Consider the following 14,889-nt stretch of genomic DNA (forward strand, 5'->3'; position numbering starts at 1 on the left):
TGTCATGCTGTTTGTCGTTTGTTCAATCAGAAACAGATTTGGCAACCAGGTTTACTCTATTATTATGTCTGTGTCTCATATACAGTGGGGCAAAAAAGTATTTAGTCAGCCACCAATTGTGCAAGTTCTCCCACTTAAAAAGATGAGAGAGGCCTGTAATTTTCATCATAGGTACACTTCAACTATGACAGACAAAATGAGAAAAAAAAATCCAGAAAATCACCTTGTAGGATTTTTAATGAATTTATTTGCAAATTATGGTGGAAAACTTTTGTTATTGACCAAATACTTATTTATCTCAATACTTCGTTATATACCCTTTGTTGGCAATGACAGAGGTCAAACGTTTTCTGTAAGTCTTCACAAGGTTTTCACACACTGTTGCTGGTATTTTGGCCCATTCCTCCATGCAGATCTCCTCTAGAGCAGTGATGTTTTGGGGCTGTTGCTGGGCAACACGGACTTTCAACTCCCTCCAAAGATTTTCTATGGGGTTGAGATCTGGAGACTGGCTAGGCCACTCCAGGACCTTGAAATGCTTCTTACGAAGCCACTCCTTCGTTGCCCGGGCGGTGTGTTTGGGATCATTGTCATGCTGAAAGACCCAGCCACGTTTCATCTTCAATGCCCTTGCTGATGGAAGGAGGTTTTCACTCAAAATCTCACGATACATGGCCGCATTCATTCTTTCCTTTACACGGATCAGTCGTCCTGGTCCCTTTGCAGAAAAGCAGCCCCAAAGCATGATGTTTCCACCCCCATGCTTCACAGTAGGTATGGTGTTCTTTGGATGCAACTCAGTATTCTTTGTCCTCCAAACACGACGAGTTGAGTTTTTACCAAAAAGTTCTATTTTGGTTTCAACTGACCATATGACATTCTCCCAATCTTCTTCTGGATCATCCAAATGCTCTCTAGCAAACTTCAGACGGGCCTGGACATGTACTGGCTTAAGCAGGGGGACACGTCTGGCACTGCAGGATTTGAGTCCCTGGCGGCGTAGTGTGTTACTGATGGTAGGCTTTGTTACTTTGGTCCCAGCTCTCTGCAGGTCATTCACTAGGTCCACCCGTGTGGTTCTGGGATTTTTGCTCACCGTTCTTGTGATCATTTTGACCCCACGGGGTGAGATCTTGCGTGGAGCCCCAGATCGAGGGAGATTATCAGTGGTCTTGTATGTCTTCCATTTCCTAATAATTGCTCCCACAGTTGATTTCTTCAAACCAAGCTGCTTACCTATTGCAGATTCAGTCTTCCCAGCCTGGTGCAGGTCTACAATTTTGTTTCTGGTGTCCTTTGACAGCTCTTTGGTCTTGGCCATAGTGGAGTTTGGAGTGTGACTGTTTGAGGTTGTGGACAGGTGTCTTTTATACTGATAACAAGTTCAAACAGGTGCCATTAATACAGGTAACGAGTGGAGGACAGAGGAGCCTCTTAAAGAAGAAGTTACAGGTTTGTGAGAGCCAGAAATCTTGCTTGTTTGTAGGTGACCAAATACTTATTTTCCACCATAATTTGCAAATAAATTCATTAAAAATCCTACAATGTGATTTTCTGGATTTTTTTTCTCATTCTGTCTGTCATAGTTGAAGTGTACCTATGATGAAAATGACAGGCCTCTCTCATCTTTTTAAGTGGGAGAACTTGCACAATTGGTGGCTGACTAAATACTTTTTTGCCCCACTGTAGCACCCTATCCCCTTATATTGCATGACTTTTGACCAGCCATAACCCTGGTCAATAGTAGCACACAGTATAGAGGGGAATAGAGTGACTTATCTAATCATAGGATCATTTCCTTACTGCTTTATCACATGATCATGAATGGTTGTATTCATTCATTCTGTACACTGTTTATCCTGTATCTGTATAACATGAAACGTCCCACAGAGTAAATGTGGTTTGCAGGAGAGTAGCGTACACATACACAACCACTACAGTACAGAGCATGCCAAATTATGCTGAGAATGTAGTCCTCTAGTTCAAAGAGATAATTAACAACTGGCATACGGCTTCCTTATTGGTTCCATGAAGAACCCAATCAAATATAATGATTGGACCTCCTCATCGAGAGGTCCTCATAACACAAACAAGATCAACGTTGATGTTTTGGGTGCATGACAATTATATCAGTAACAGTGTTAGTGAGGATAGGCCTTCAATATGTTTACTGTAATGGTGAATTGTGTGTGTTCTCTCCCAGGAGGTGACCACTCAGTCGGTGATGGGGTTCGATCCTCTCCCCCCGCTGGACTCAGTGGCCTCATACACCCGGCCTGAGAGGTAACCCTCCAAACATGTCCTAACTTGTGTCATTATACATATCTTGTGCAAGGTAGGGTATGTACCAGTGCAGGTTTTTACATAGTACACAAAATATAAACACTACCGTTCAAAATTTTGAGGTCACTTAGAAATGTCCTTGTTTTTTAAATAAAAGCACATTTTTTGTCATTTAAATAACAACATCAAATTGATCAGAAATATAGTGTAGACTGGCAGCTTCATTAAATAGTACCCGTAAAACACCAGTCTCAACGTCAACAGTGAAGAGGCGACTCCGGGATGCTGGCCTTCTAGGCAGAGTTCCTCTGTGTTCTTTTGCCCATCTTAATCTCTTCTTTTTATTGGCCAGTCTGAGATATGGCTTTTTCTTTGCAACTCTGCCTAGAAGGCCAGCGTCCCGGAGTTGCCTCTTCACTGTTGACGTTGAGACTGGTGTTTTGCTGGTACTATTTAATGAAGCTGCCAGTTGAGGACTTGTGAGGCGTCTGTTTCTCAAACTAGACACTCTAATGTACTTGTCCTATTGCTCAGTTGTGCACCGGGGCCTCCCACTCCTCTTTCTATTCTGGTTAAAACTAGTTTGCGCTGTTCTGTGAAGGGAGTAGTACACAGAGTTGCACGAGATCTTCAGTTTCTTGGCAATTTCTCGCATGGAATAGCCTTCATTTCTCAGAACAAGAATAGACTGACGAGTTTCAGAAGAAAGGTCTTTGTTTCTGGCCATTTTGAGCCTGTAATCGAACCCACAAATGCTGATGCTCCAGATACTCAACTAGTCTAAAGAAGGCCAGTTTTATTGCTTCTTTAATCAGAACAACCGTTTTCAGCTGTGCTAACATAATTACAAAAGGGTTTTCTAATTAGCCTTTTAAAATGATAAACTTTGATTAGCTAACACAACGTACCATTGGAACACAGGAGTGATGGTTGCTGATAATGGGCCTCTGTACGCCAATGTCAATATTCCATTAAAAATCAGCAGTTTCCATTTACAACATTAACAATGTCTACACTGTATTTCTGATCAATTTGATGTTATTTTAATGGACAAAAAATTTGCTTTTCTTTCAAAAACAAGGACATTTCTAAGTGACCCCAAACTTTTTAACGGTAGTGTACATATATCATATATATCATATGTACACAGTGCATTCGGAAAGTATTCAGAGCCCTTGATTTTTTCCACATTTTGTTACGTTACTGCCTTGTTCTAAAATTGATTAAATATATTTTTTTCCTCATAAATCTACACACAATACCTCATAATGACAAAGCAAAAACAGTTTTTGACATTTTTGCAAAAGTATTAAAAATAAAAACTGAAATATTCCATTTACATAAGTATTCAGAACTTATACTCAGTACTTTGTTGAAGCACCTTTGGCAGCGATTACAGCCTCGAGTCTTCTTGGGTATGACGAAACAAGCTTGGCACACCTGTATTTGGGGAGTTTCTCCCATTCTTCTCTACAGATCCTCTCAAGGTCTGTCAGGTTGGATGGGGAGCGTCGCTGCACAGCTATTTTCAGGTCTCTCCAGAGATGTTCTATCGGGTTCAAGTCCAGGCTCTGGCTGGGCCACTCAGGGACATTCAGAGACTTGTCCTGAAGCCACTCCTGCGTTGTCTTGGCTGTGTGCTTAGGGTTGTTATACTGTTGGAAGGTGAAACTTCGCCCCAGTCTGAGGTCCTGAGTGCTCTGGAGCAGGTTTTCACCAAGGATCTCTCTGTACTTTGCTCCGTTCATCTTTCCCTCGATCCTGACTAGTCTTCCAGTCCCTGCCACTGAAAAACATCCCCACAGCATGATGCTACCACCACCATGCTTCACCGTAGGGATGGTGCCAGGTTTCCTCCAGACATGACGCTTGGCATTCAGCCCAATCTTGGTTTCATCAGACCAGAGAATCTTGTTTCTCATGGTCTGAGAGTCTTTAGGTGCCTTTTGATGGAGAGCTGCAGAGATGGTTGTCCTTCCGGAAGGTTCTCCCATTTCCACAGAGGAACTCTGGTGCTCTGTCAGAGTGACCATCGGGTTCTCGGTCACCTCCCTGACCAAGGCCCTTCTCCCCCAATTGCTCAGTTTGGCCGGGCGGTCAGCTCTAGGAAGAGTCTTGGTGGTTCCAAACTTCTTCCATTTAAGAATGATGGAGGCCACTGTGTTCTTGGGGACCTTCAATGCTGCAGAAATGTTTTGGTACCTTTCCCCAGATCTGTGCCTCGACACAATCCTGTCTCGGAGCTCTACGGACAATTCTTTCGACCTCATGGCTTGGTTTTTGCTCTGACATGCACTGTCAACTGTGTGACCTTATATAGACAGGTGTGTGCCTTTCCAAATCATGTCCAATCAATTAAATTTACCACCGGTGGACTCCAATCAAGTTGTAGAAACATCTCAAGGATGATCAATGGAAACAGGATGCACCTGAGCTCAATTTCGAGTCTCATAGCAAAGGGTCTGAATACTTGTGTAAAGAAAGTTTTTATTTTTATTTTTTTTATAATATATAATGTACATAAATGTCTAAACCTGTTTTTGCTTTGTCATTGTGGTGTGTCAATTGATGAGGAAAACAATTAATTTAATCAATTTGTGGGAAAAAGTCAAGGGGTCTGAATACTTTCCGAATGCACTGTAGCTAGTTATAGAATGCGGCTCCTTCAGATCGCTAGGTTCTTCTCTATAGGTCTACTTGGATCAGCAATCCTGTTGGTGCCACTGGACTGAAAACCAAGAGTCAGGACAGTATCTGCTTGTGTTTTCCTAAGCAGAACCAATAACGCTTGGTTTATTTCAGTCCACATAAGACTGACTGGCCCACTGGCCACTGACTCCATTGAGAATCTCTAATGAAGGTATATTAGAGTACAGTGTAAGGGGATGGGGGTGATCCATTTGTAGTGTTCAGGAGTGTGGACATTGGAAAGGCACACAGTTATGCAGACCGGGGGAGGTGAGTTAACCCTCTCTCTGTCTTTGCCAATGGTGGCAAACGCCATTGATGTAAATTTGGCATAAGAAATAGCCTTGATTTCACCAGCTTGCATCTCTCCTCTCAATGGTCTATCCCTGACACACCCTTCCTTCTCTGCCTCCATTTTTTTTCTCCCAACTATCCCTCTCTTCAATCTCTCTCTTCTCCCCTCTCGCTGTCATCAGTTTCTCTGAAATAGCATGTGGTTACAGGAGTGTTCTGGCCTCCTGACTGAGGCCTCTTTCCTCCCATCTTGTGATAGCTGTTAACCAGCCGAGTCAGTGGTGGATGGTAGGGAAGCATCAAACCATCAGAGAGGCCAATACAGTGACAACGAATAACATAACAAATTGTGACCTAGTCAAGGGAAAATGTAGCATTTGTTTTAAGTGGGGAAGACCTCCTAATGTTCTGAGGGCTGTTGTGTGGAGCACACTGTACATACTGTACATACTGTACCTGATGATCTCTGGTGAGAATTACTTAGAATGACAGCCCACCCATGTCTGAGGACAGCACACCCATGTCTGAGGACAGCACACCCATGTCTGAGGACAGCACACCCATGTCTGAGGACAGCACACCCATGTCTGAGGACAGCACACCCATGTCTGAGGACAGCACACCCATGTCTGAGGACAGCACACCCATGTCTGAGGACAGCCCACCCATGTCTGAGGACAGCCCTACTATTTCTGCCTGATGGTTGCTTGTTCCTCACAAGCTTTACAAACATGGCCACGGAGAAGTGTTTTGATTGATAAAGGACTGGGAGGTGTAAGTGGTTGAAGTAATGATTTTTATTAATGGGTGGGGGGTTAATGGTTACAATTTAGCACTGGATCTGTAACCGCAACATAAAAGCAGAGCATTCTTTGGATTCAGAAAAACTATTGGACCTACTTATAATGATCTACAGTGATGTCCAAAAGTACTTAGACAGTGACACTTTGTTGGAATGGTTAATAATACATTATCATGTATTTCTATTGGGCACACATAATCTGAAACACAACCAAAACTAACTGCAAATGCATCCAACAAGTTTGGAGTATTACAAGCTTGTTGTAGTCGGGACCAAATATATGGGACCAAATATATGGGACCAATTACTAAACTTTTGACTACTTTAATACACATATAAGTACATTTGCCCAATACTTTTGGTTCTCTAAAATGCGTTGACTATGTACACATTCCAAAGTGCAGGAGTACAGAGCGAAAACAATAAAACATGGACCTCACTGTATATGATGGTTGATATAATTTATGGTCATGGGAGAATCCTTATCAGCAGAAGAGTGTGAGAAACGTATTGCATGCTTGTGTTATCTTGTTAGCTTTCTCACTTGTCTTTGCAGGCAGAGTGTGGGAGCCTCCAATGAGAGCACCCTGTCACTGTTCTTCCGCTCTCTGCTGCCAAACTTCAACCTGCAGGTAAGTGAGTGAGCTTGGCCGAGGGTGAGCTACAGTAGACTAGGGGTATGCAACCATGGTCCTCGGGAGCTGCAGTGTCAGGCAGATGGCTGGGTTCTTTCATTCAAGTCCGTGCCTGATTATTTAGATCTGGAAACTGATTCCAATCAGTGACATTAATGGATATGGATTTGACAAAGAAGTAGCAGAGGAAGAGGACATCAGCAGACACTGTGGTCCCTGAGGACAGAGCTGCATGCCCCCAAGCGTGGCAAATCTAAGAAAAGGTCCGCTGCATCATAGAACATCATGACTGCTTGTCCTTTGACCCCAATGTCCCATCTCCCGTTAATGACCTCATAAACCAACGTGTGTGTGTGTGTGTGTGTGTGTGTGTGTGTGTGTGTGTGTGTGTGTGTGTGTGTGTGTGTGTGTGTGTGTGTGTGTGTGTGTGTGTGTGTGTGTGTGTGTGTGTGTGTGTGTGTGTGTGTCTCTGTCTGTCTGTCTTGTGGGTTTTTTAACATAGGGCAGGGACCTTGAATAAGATGGCATGTGAAACACAGCCTCATAATGATAATATAGCTAGCATCTCCACCGTGCCTTTCCCAATGGGAGACCAATAGGGAACATCAGCTGTTGAGGCATATGACCTCCCCACACACGGAAGAGTGTAAAAAAAGATTATAAAGATCACAGGATATTTCAGTTGGCACGTTGCTGCAGCAGATAATGAAAACATTCATAAAGTGTACCGAGAGTCAAAGAACCTGGTCTGTCGCCTCCTCAGGGCTCCCAGATTCCTCACATACACTAGTCCACGCTGTTGCTAGGCCACAGTCAGCGGGATGAGACGTCATCATAATAATCTCTAAACATTTGTGGGAGTGCTGAGCTAATGGAGACATCCTGGGCTACTGTTGGGCTGAGCTAATGGAGACATCCTGGGCTACTGTTGGGCTGAGCTAATGGAGACATCCTGGGCTACTGTTGGGCTGAGCTAATGGAGACATCCTGGGCTACTGTTGGGCTGAGCTAATGGAGACATCCTGGGCTACTGTTGGGCTGAGCTAATGGAGACATCCTGGGCTACTGTTGGGCTGAGCTAATGGAGACATCCTGGGCTACTGTTGGGCTGAGCTAATGGAGACATCCTGGGCTACTGTTGGGCTGAGCTAATGGAGACATCCTGGGCTACTGTTGGGCTGAGCTAATGGAGACATCCTGGGCTACGGTTGGGCTGAGCTAATGGAGACATCCTGGGCTACTGTTGGGCTGAGCTAATGGAGACATCCTGGGCTACGGTTGGGCTGAGCTAATGGAGACATCCTGGGCTACTGTTGGGCTGAGCTAATGGAGACATCCTGGGCTACTGTTGGGCTGAGCTAATGGAGACATCCTGGGCTACTGTTGGGATGAGCTAATGGAGACATCCTGGGCTACTGCTGGGATGAGCTAATGGAGACATCCTGGGCTACTGTTGGGCTGAGCTAATGGAGACATCCTGGGCTACTGTTGGGCTGAGCTAATGGAGACATCCTGGGCTACTGTTGGGCTGAGCTAATGGAGACATCCTGGGCTACTGTTGGGCTGAGCTAATGGAGACATCCTGGGCTACTGTTGGGATGAGCTAATGGAGACATCCTGGGCTACTGTTGGGCTGAGCTAATGGAGACATCCTGGGCTACTGTTGGCACAAAGGGTTCTGACAGGATGGAAGGGAACATTGATTAGCTGGAGTTTAGGTAGCTATTCCCTAACCCTCTGGAGGTTTCTGAATGGATTAACCATACGACTCATTTCATGCCTATTTGTGCTGTGGCCAAGCCTTAGAAAGTGCTTCTGAGTAGCTTCCTACTCCACTAGATCTACTGCAGCTTATCCACATTAAGTCTACAGTATCGTAACTTTGCCACAGAAAAACGGGTTCCTCTGTTGGAACTAACCAATATGGCCCATGAAGAACATGCTCTTGAAATAGTGTTTGCTTGTGCGTTTTGGACACGTCCGAGCAATGTTGACCCATTGACGATGTTATGTAGTGTCTGACTCTGACGTCCGATAACACAATCTGATCACAATCTACAACCAACACTTTGTGACGAGGCATCGGAGGCCTAACAAAGTTTGGCTTTATCATTTGATACAGCACAGATTGTGGAGACAGGATGACGAGGCAAACTTGGCTTTTGGTACAAGAACTCTTGATTGACTCTGTGTTTTGTATGGTCTAACTTGATTTGAAACAGTTTACTGCTATGGATTGGCTAACATCGCCTCTCTTTGATGCACTGTTTTTAATGGTGCGTTACTTGAGTCCTGTTGAAGCAGAACAGAAAACTGTTGTATTTCAAGAGAGAGTCTTGATTCCTCTCTGACTCAGTGTTGTCCATGGCAACCAACGAGGAGGGCATGTACTGTCCGCCCCATTTCCCCCTGCTTCTCAGGCAGAGTGGAGAGGAGGTAAAGAGTGGGCAGTGTCACACAGGGTGAAATACACAAGAGACAGATTGTGACAAACACCCCTAGAGAGGAGAGGATAAGCACTCAGCAGCCTGGCACCAGCAACCAGAGGATAGCCTATATTTACACACCACATTGTCTCCCGTCATGTTGACCTAGTTCAGAACATTCATTTGTCTATAAAAAAAGATCCACATGATCAAAACATCAATGGACAGTATACATGTGTGGGAGTGATTTTTATATTTGATGAGGTGTCCCACACTGACTGGCAGTGTGTTGCCATGTAACCTTGTGCAGTGGGATGCAACGTGATGTGAAGGAAGCAAAGCATCGTCTCCTATTATAGTCACTCTCCAATGTCCATGCTAGTTCGGAGTGTAGATATCCATGCTAGTGATCAGAGGACATGTGGCCAATTGTAAAGATAATCACTAATGTGGACCACCAACCTCGGAGCTCCAGTGTCCTCAGGTCCTCCTGTGCCACAACTGACCATGCAAGTTCCAGAAACATCCACTGACAAACAGAAACACATATGCCCAGTGTTTTAACCAAGAGGGACCACCTTTTTTATGCAGCTAGTTTTAAACCATCTTGAGACTTATCTGATTAGGAAGAGGAAGAGATGCAATTAGGATAAGAATGAGACAGTTTAGGAGGAAGAGATGCTGTCTGCTTGCAGTTGTTTTATTGCACTAGAATAGCTACAGTGTTATCCAACAGGTCTGAAATCACAATTTAGGTGTGTTGGAAATGAATCTAATAAATGTATGTTGTGTGTGAAAACCCCAAAACACATACACAAAACACTGACATACTGTATGTCACCTAGGGTCGTACAAAGCTCCTGTTTGTCTCTTAAAATTAATTTGTTTACGCGTGATACCTTATTGCAACGTTTGAAACATTTTGAACCTGAGTGAGACAGGAGATAATAATGTGGTGTTCTTAAGAGATGGTATTGTGCTTTTCCTGGTGAATTTAAGCAACACATACACATACAGTGCATTCGGGAAGTATTCAGACTCCTTGACTTTTTCAATTTTTGATTTTGTTACATTACAGCCTTCTTCTAAAATGGATTAAATACATTTTCTACACACAATACTCCATAATAACAAAACATTTTTGTTATTGTAAATTCATTTCTTTTTTTTTTTATTTAAAAATACCTTATTTACATAGTGGGGCAAAAAAGTATTTAGTCAGCCACCAATTGTGCAAGTTCTCCCACTTAAAGATGAGAGAGGCCTGTAATTTTCATCATAGGTACACTTCAACTATGACAGACAGAATGAGAAAAAAAATCCAGAAAATCACATTGTAGGATTTTTAATGAATTTATTTGCAAATTATGGTGGAAAATAAGTATTTGGTCACCTACAAACAAGCAAGATTTCTGGCTCTCACAGACCTGTAACTTCTTCTTTAAGAGGCTCCTCTGTCCTCCACTCGTTACCTGTATTAATGGCACCTGTTTGAACTTGTTATCAGTATAAAAGACACCTGTCCACAACCTCAAACAGTCACACTCCAAACTCCACTATGGCCAAGACCAAAGAGCTGTCAAAGGACACCAGAAACAAAATTGTAGACCTGCACCAGGCTGGGAAGACTGAATCTGCAATAGGTAAGCAGCTTGGTTTGAAGAAATCAACTGTGGGAGCAATTATTAGGAAATGGAAGACATACAAGACCACTGATAATCTCCCTCGATCTGGGGCTCCACGCAAGATCTCACCCCGTGGGGTCAAAATGATCACAAGAACGGTGAGTAAAAATCCCAGAACCACACGGGGGGACCTAGTGAATGACCTGCAGAGAGCTGGGACCAAAGTAACAAAGCCTACCATCAGTAACACACTACGCCGCCAGGGACTCAAATCCTGCAGTGCCAGACGTGTCCCCCTGCTTAAGCCAGTACATGTCCAGGCCCATCTGAAGTTTGCTAGAGAGCATTTGGATGATCCAGAAGAAGATTGGGAGAATGTCATATGGTCAGATGAAACCAAAATAGAACTTTTTGGTAAAAACTCAACTTGTCGTGTTTGGAGGACAAAGAATGCTGAGTTGCATCCAAAGAACACCATACCTACTGTGAAGCATGGGGGTGGAAACATGTTTTGGGGCTGTTTTTCTACAAAGGGACCAGGACGACTGATCCGTGTAAAGGAAAGAATGAATGGGGCCATGTATCGTGAGATTTTGAGTGAAAACCTCCTTCCATCAGCAAGGGCATTGAAGATGAAACGTGGCTGGGTCTTTCAGCATGACAATGATCCCAAACACACTGCCCGGGCAACGAAGGAGTGGCTTCGTAAGAAGCATTTCAAGGTCCTGGAGTGGCCTAGCCAGTCTCCAGATCTCAACCCCATAGAAAATCTTTGGAGGGAGTTGAAAGTCCGTGTTGCCCAGCAACAGCCCCAAAACATCACTGCTCTAGAGGAGATCTGCATGGAGGAATGGGCCAAAATACCAGCAACAGTGTGTGAAAACCTTGTGAAGACTTACAGAAAACGTTTGACCTCTGTCATTGCCAGCAAATGGTATATAACAAAGTATTGAGAGAAACTTTTGTTATTGACCAAATACTTATTTTCCACCATAATTTGCAAATAAATTCATTAAAAATCCTACAATGTGATTTTCTGGAGAAAAAAAATTCTAATTTTGTCTGTCATAGTTGAAGTGTACCTATGATGAAAATTACAGGCCTCTCTCATCTTTTTAAGTGGGAGAACTTGCACAATTGGTGGCTGACTAAATACTTTTTTGCCCCACTATAAGTATTCTGACCCTTTGCTATGAGATTCGAAATTGAGCTCAGGTGCATCCTGTTTCCATTGATCATCCTTTTTTATGTAATTTATTATTATTTTTTACCCTTTTTTCTCCCCAATTACGTGGTATCCAATTGGTAGTTACAGTCTTTTAACTACCAACTCCCGTACAGACTCGCTGCAACTCTCGTACAGACTCGGGAGAGGCGAAGGTCGAGAGCCGTGCGTCCTCCAAAACAGAACCCACCAAGCCGCACTGCTTCTTGACACAATGCCCACTTAACCCGGAAGCCAGCCGTACCAATGTGGAAACACAGTACCCCTGGCAACCGTGCCAGCATGCACTGCGCCCGGCCCACCACAGGAGTCGCTAGTGCGCGCTGGGCCAATTGTGCGCCGCCCCATGGGTCTCCCGGTCGCGGCCGGCTGCGACAGAGCCTAGACTCGAACCCAGACTCTCTAGTGGCACAGCTAGCACTGCGATGCAGTGGCTTAGACCACTGCGCCACTCGGGTGGCCCCTCCATTGATCATCCTTGAGATGTTTCAATAACTTGATTGGAGTCCACCTGTGGTAAATTCAATTGATTGAACATGATTTGGAAAGGCACACACCTGTCTATGTAACATCCCACAGTTGACAGTGCATTTCAGTGCAAAAACCAAGCCATGAGGTCAAAGGAATTGTCTGTAGAGCTCCGAGACAGGATTGTGTCGAGGCACAGATCTGGGGAAGGGTAGCAACATTTTTTTGCAGCATTGAAGGTCCCCAAGAACACAGGGGCCTGCGTCATTCTTAAATGGAAGAAGTTTGGAACCACCAAGACTCTAGAGCTGGCTGAGCAATCGGGAGAGACTGAGCAATCGGGAGAGAAGGGCCTTGGTCAGGGAGGTGACCAAGAACCACCAATCAGGCATTTATGGTTGAGTGCCCAGACGGAAGCCAATCCACAGTAAAAGGCACATGACAGCCCGCTTGGAGTTTGCCGAAAGGCAACTAAAGAATCTCAGACAATGAGAAACTAGATTCTCTGGTCTGATGAAACCAAGACTGAACTCTTTGGCCTGAATGCCAAGCGTCACGTCTGGAGGAAACCTGGCAGCATCATGCTGTGGAGATGTCTTTCAGTGGGAGGGGGTGGGAGACTAGTCAGGATCGAGAGAAAGATGAACGGAGCAAAATATAGAGATCCTTGATGAAAACCTGCTCCAGAGTGCTCAGTACCTCAGACTGGGGCGAAGTTTCCCCTTCCAACAGGACAACGACCCTAAGCACACAGCCAAGACAACGCAGGAGTGGCTTCAGGACAAGTCTCAATGTCCTTGAGTGGCTCAGCCAGAGCCCAACTTGAACCCGAGGAATACAGGTGTACCAAGCTTGTAGTGTCATTACCAAGAAGACTCGAGGCTGTAATCACTGCCAAAGGTGCTACAATAAAGTACTGAGTTAAGGGTCTGTAAATGTGATACTTAAAAAGATATACAACTTTTTTTGCTTTGTCATTATGGGGTATTGTGGGAAGATTAATGAGGGGAAAAACGATTTTTTTCCATTTTAGAATAAGGCTGTAATGTAACAACATGTATAAAAAGTCAAGGGATCTGAATACTTTCTGAATGCACTGTATACACACACACACTTCCGTATTATCATGTTCAGTGATGATTAGAATTACTGCTCACTCTCTAGTCACTGTCTCTGCAGGGTGAGCCGATGCCGCAGGATGACCTGGAAGTAGCTCAGGCAGGTCGGGAGCTGAACCAGGAAGTAAATCGTCTGATGGTGGCCATGAGGGACATGCTGGCCAATATCCAGTTTCAGGAGCCACCTAGAGACGACAACCCTGACAGAGACGAGGGGGAGTGGGACTGAGATGAGGAGGAGGACACAGAGAGAGGTGGAGTGAGACTTGAGGGAGGGGTACATAGAGATGCGAATGGATAGAAGAAAATAAAAGGTTGATTTAAGATGAATGAAGATGGAATACAGCAGGGAGGTAGGAGGATGAAGAGTGAGTGAGGGAATAGATTCAGTGAGGGTAGCAATAACAGATGTACTGTAACCTTAAAGAAAGAAATGGCAGGTCATCTATATGACCCAAACATCAAACCAACTCTCCCTTTCTGATATAGGCACAGTAGTATCACCTCTTCCTCATGTCATAGTCAGTCAGTCCATCAGCCCTCTCTCCTTCCTCATGTTGTCCCATTCTCTTTCCTCAGGACAGTTGTTCTTACTGATCTAGAAGATCAGGAGGCTGCGTTCATCAAGACAAAAACTCCCTCTTCAGTTTTTTAAAAGAACATTGCTTATCAGAAAAATGAATATTGTGTTTCATCAGAAGGATAATGATGCCCTACTGTTACAGTATATCTGAAGTGGAATTATTTATGATTGAATAAATCCATATGGTGTTGTCTTAGCAACCAAACGTCGTACACACATTGACAGTCTACTGCCATACGGGTTGATGAGAGTCAGGATAAAGGTTAATGAGCGTCTGATAAAAGTCAGAATTATACAGTAATTCACCTTATGAGTGGAACAAATGGACTTAACTTCTTATTCCATTTTTAATATTGGCCATAACAACTTTGATTTTTAACTTCAACTCCCAATTAACCCTGTTCATCATTGAATATAAAATGCTGTTGTCTTAGCAATCTGATTTTGAGGATAAAATTCAAACTGATCAGGATATTTTTCTGTTGTGATTCTCTATAAAGAGGTATTTTTAACCTTACCTGAAATCAATTCTAGGCTGTTTATTAACTAGGGCCCGAAGTTGGTCCCAATGAGGTCATGTTGGCAGGAAAAACTACTGGCCCAAGTCATCTGTTAATGTCAGGAATGGATTTCATCCAACCCACTACTGTAAATACTCTGCTTAGAAATCATGTATTACACAAACTAATGTAAAGACAATAAACTTGATGTGCATATGATTCAATATTGACTTAAGTAAAAA

General features: G+C 43.8%; 1 protein-coding gene across 3 annotated transcripts in view; it reads left to right on the forward strand.

Moving 5' to 3' along the window:
* Nucleotides 1-14,664, forward strand: part of LOC120024887 (transcription factor 25-like) — a 38,912-nt gene extending 24,248 nt beyond the window's left edge. The window contains exons 16-19 of one of the 3 annotated variants that reach the window (XM_038969235.1): nt 2,204-2,283; nt 6,624-6,699; nt 13,626-13,818; nt 14,149-14,664. In XM_038969235.1, coding sequence (XP_038825163.1) covers nt 2,204-2,283; nt 6,624-6,699; nt 13,626-13,793 — 324 coding nt within the window. In that variant the 3' untranslated portion in view covers nt 13,794-13,818; nt 14,149-14,664. Of the gene's footprint in view, nt 1-2,203; nt 2,284-6,623; nt 6,700-13,625 lie in introns of all 3 variants that reach the window. The other 2 variants (XM_038969234.1, XM_038969233.1) reach the window with 2 other exon arrangements.
* Nucleotides 14,665-14,889: the final 225 nt, after the last annotated feature.

Source organism: Salvelinus namaycush, chromosome 30 (genome assembly GCF_016432855.1).
Source record: "Salvelinus namaycush isolate Seneca chromosome 30, SaNama_1.0, whole genome shotgun sequence".
Classification (NCBI taxonomy): domain Eukaryota; kingdom Metazoa; phylum Chordata; class Actinopteri; order Salmoniformes; family Salmonidae; genus Salvelinus; species Salvelinus namaycush.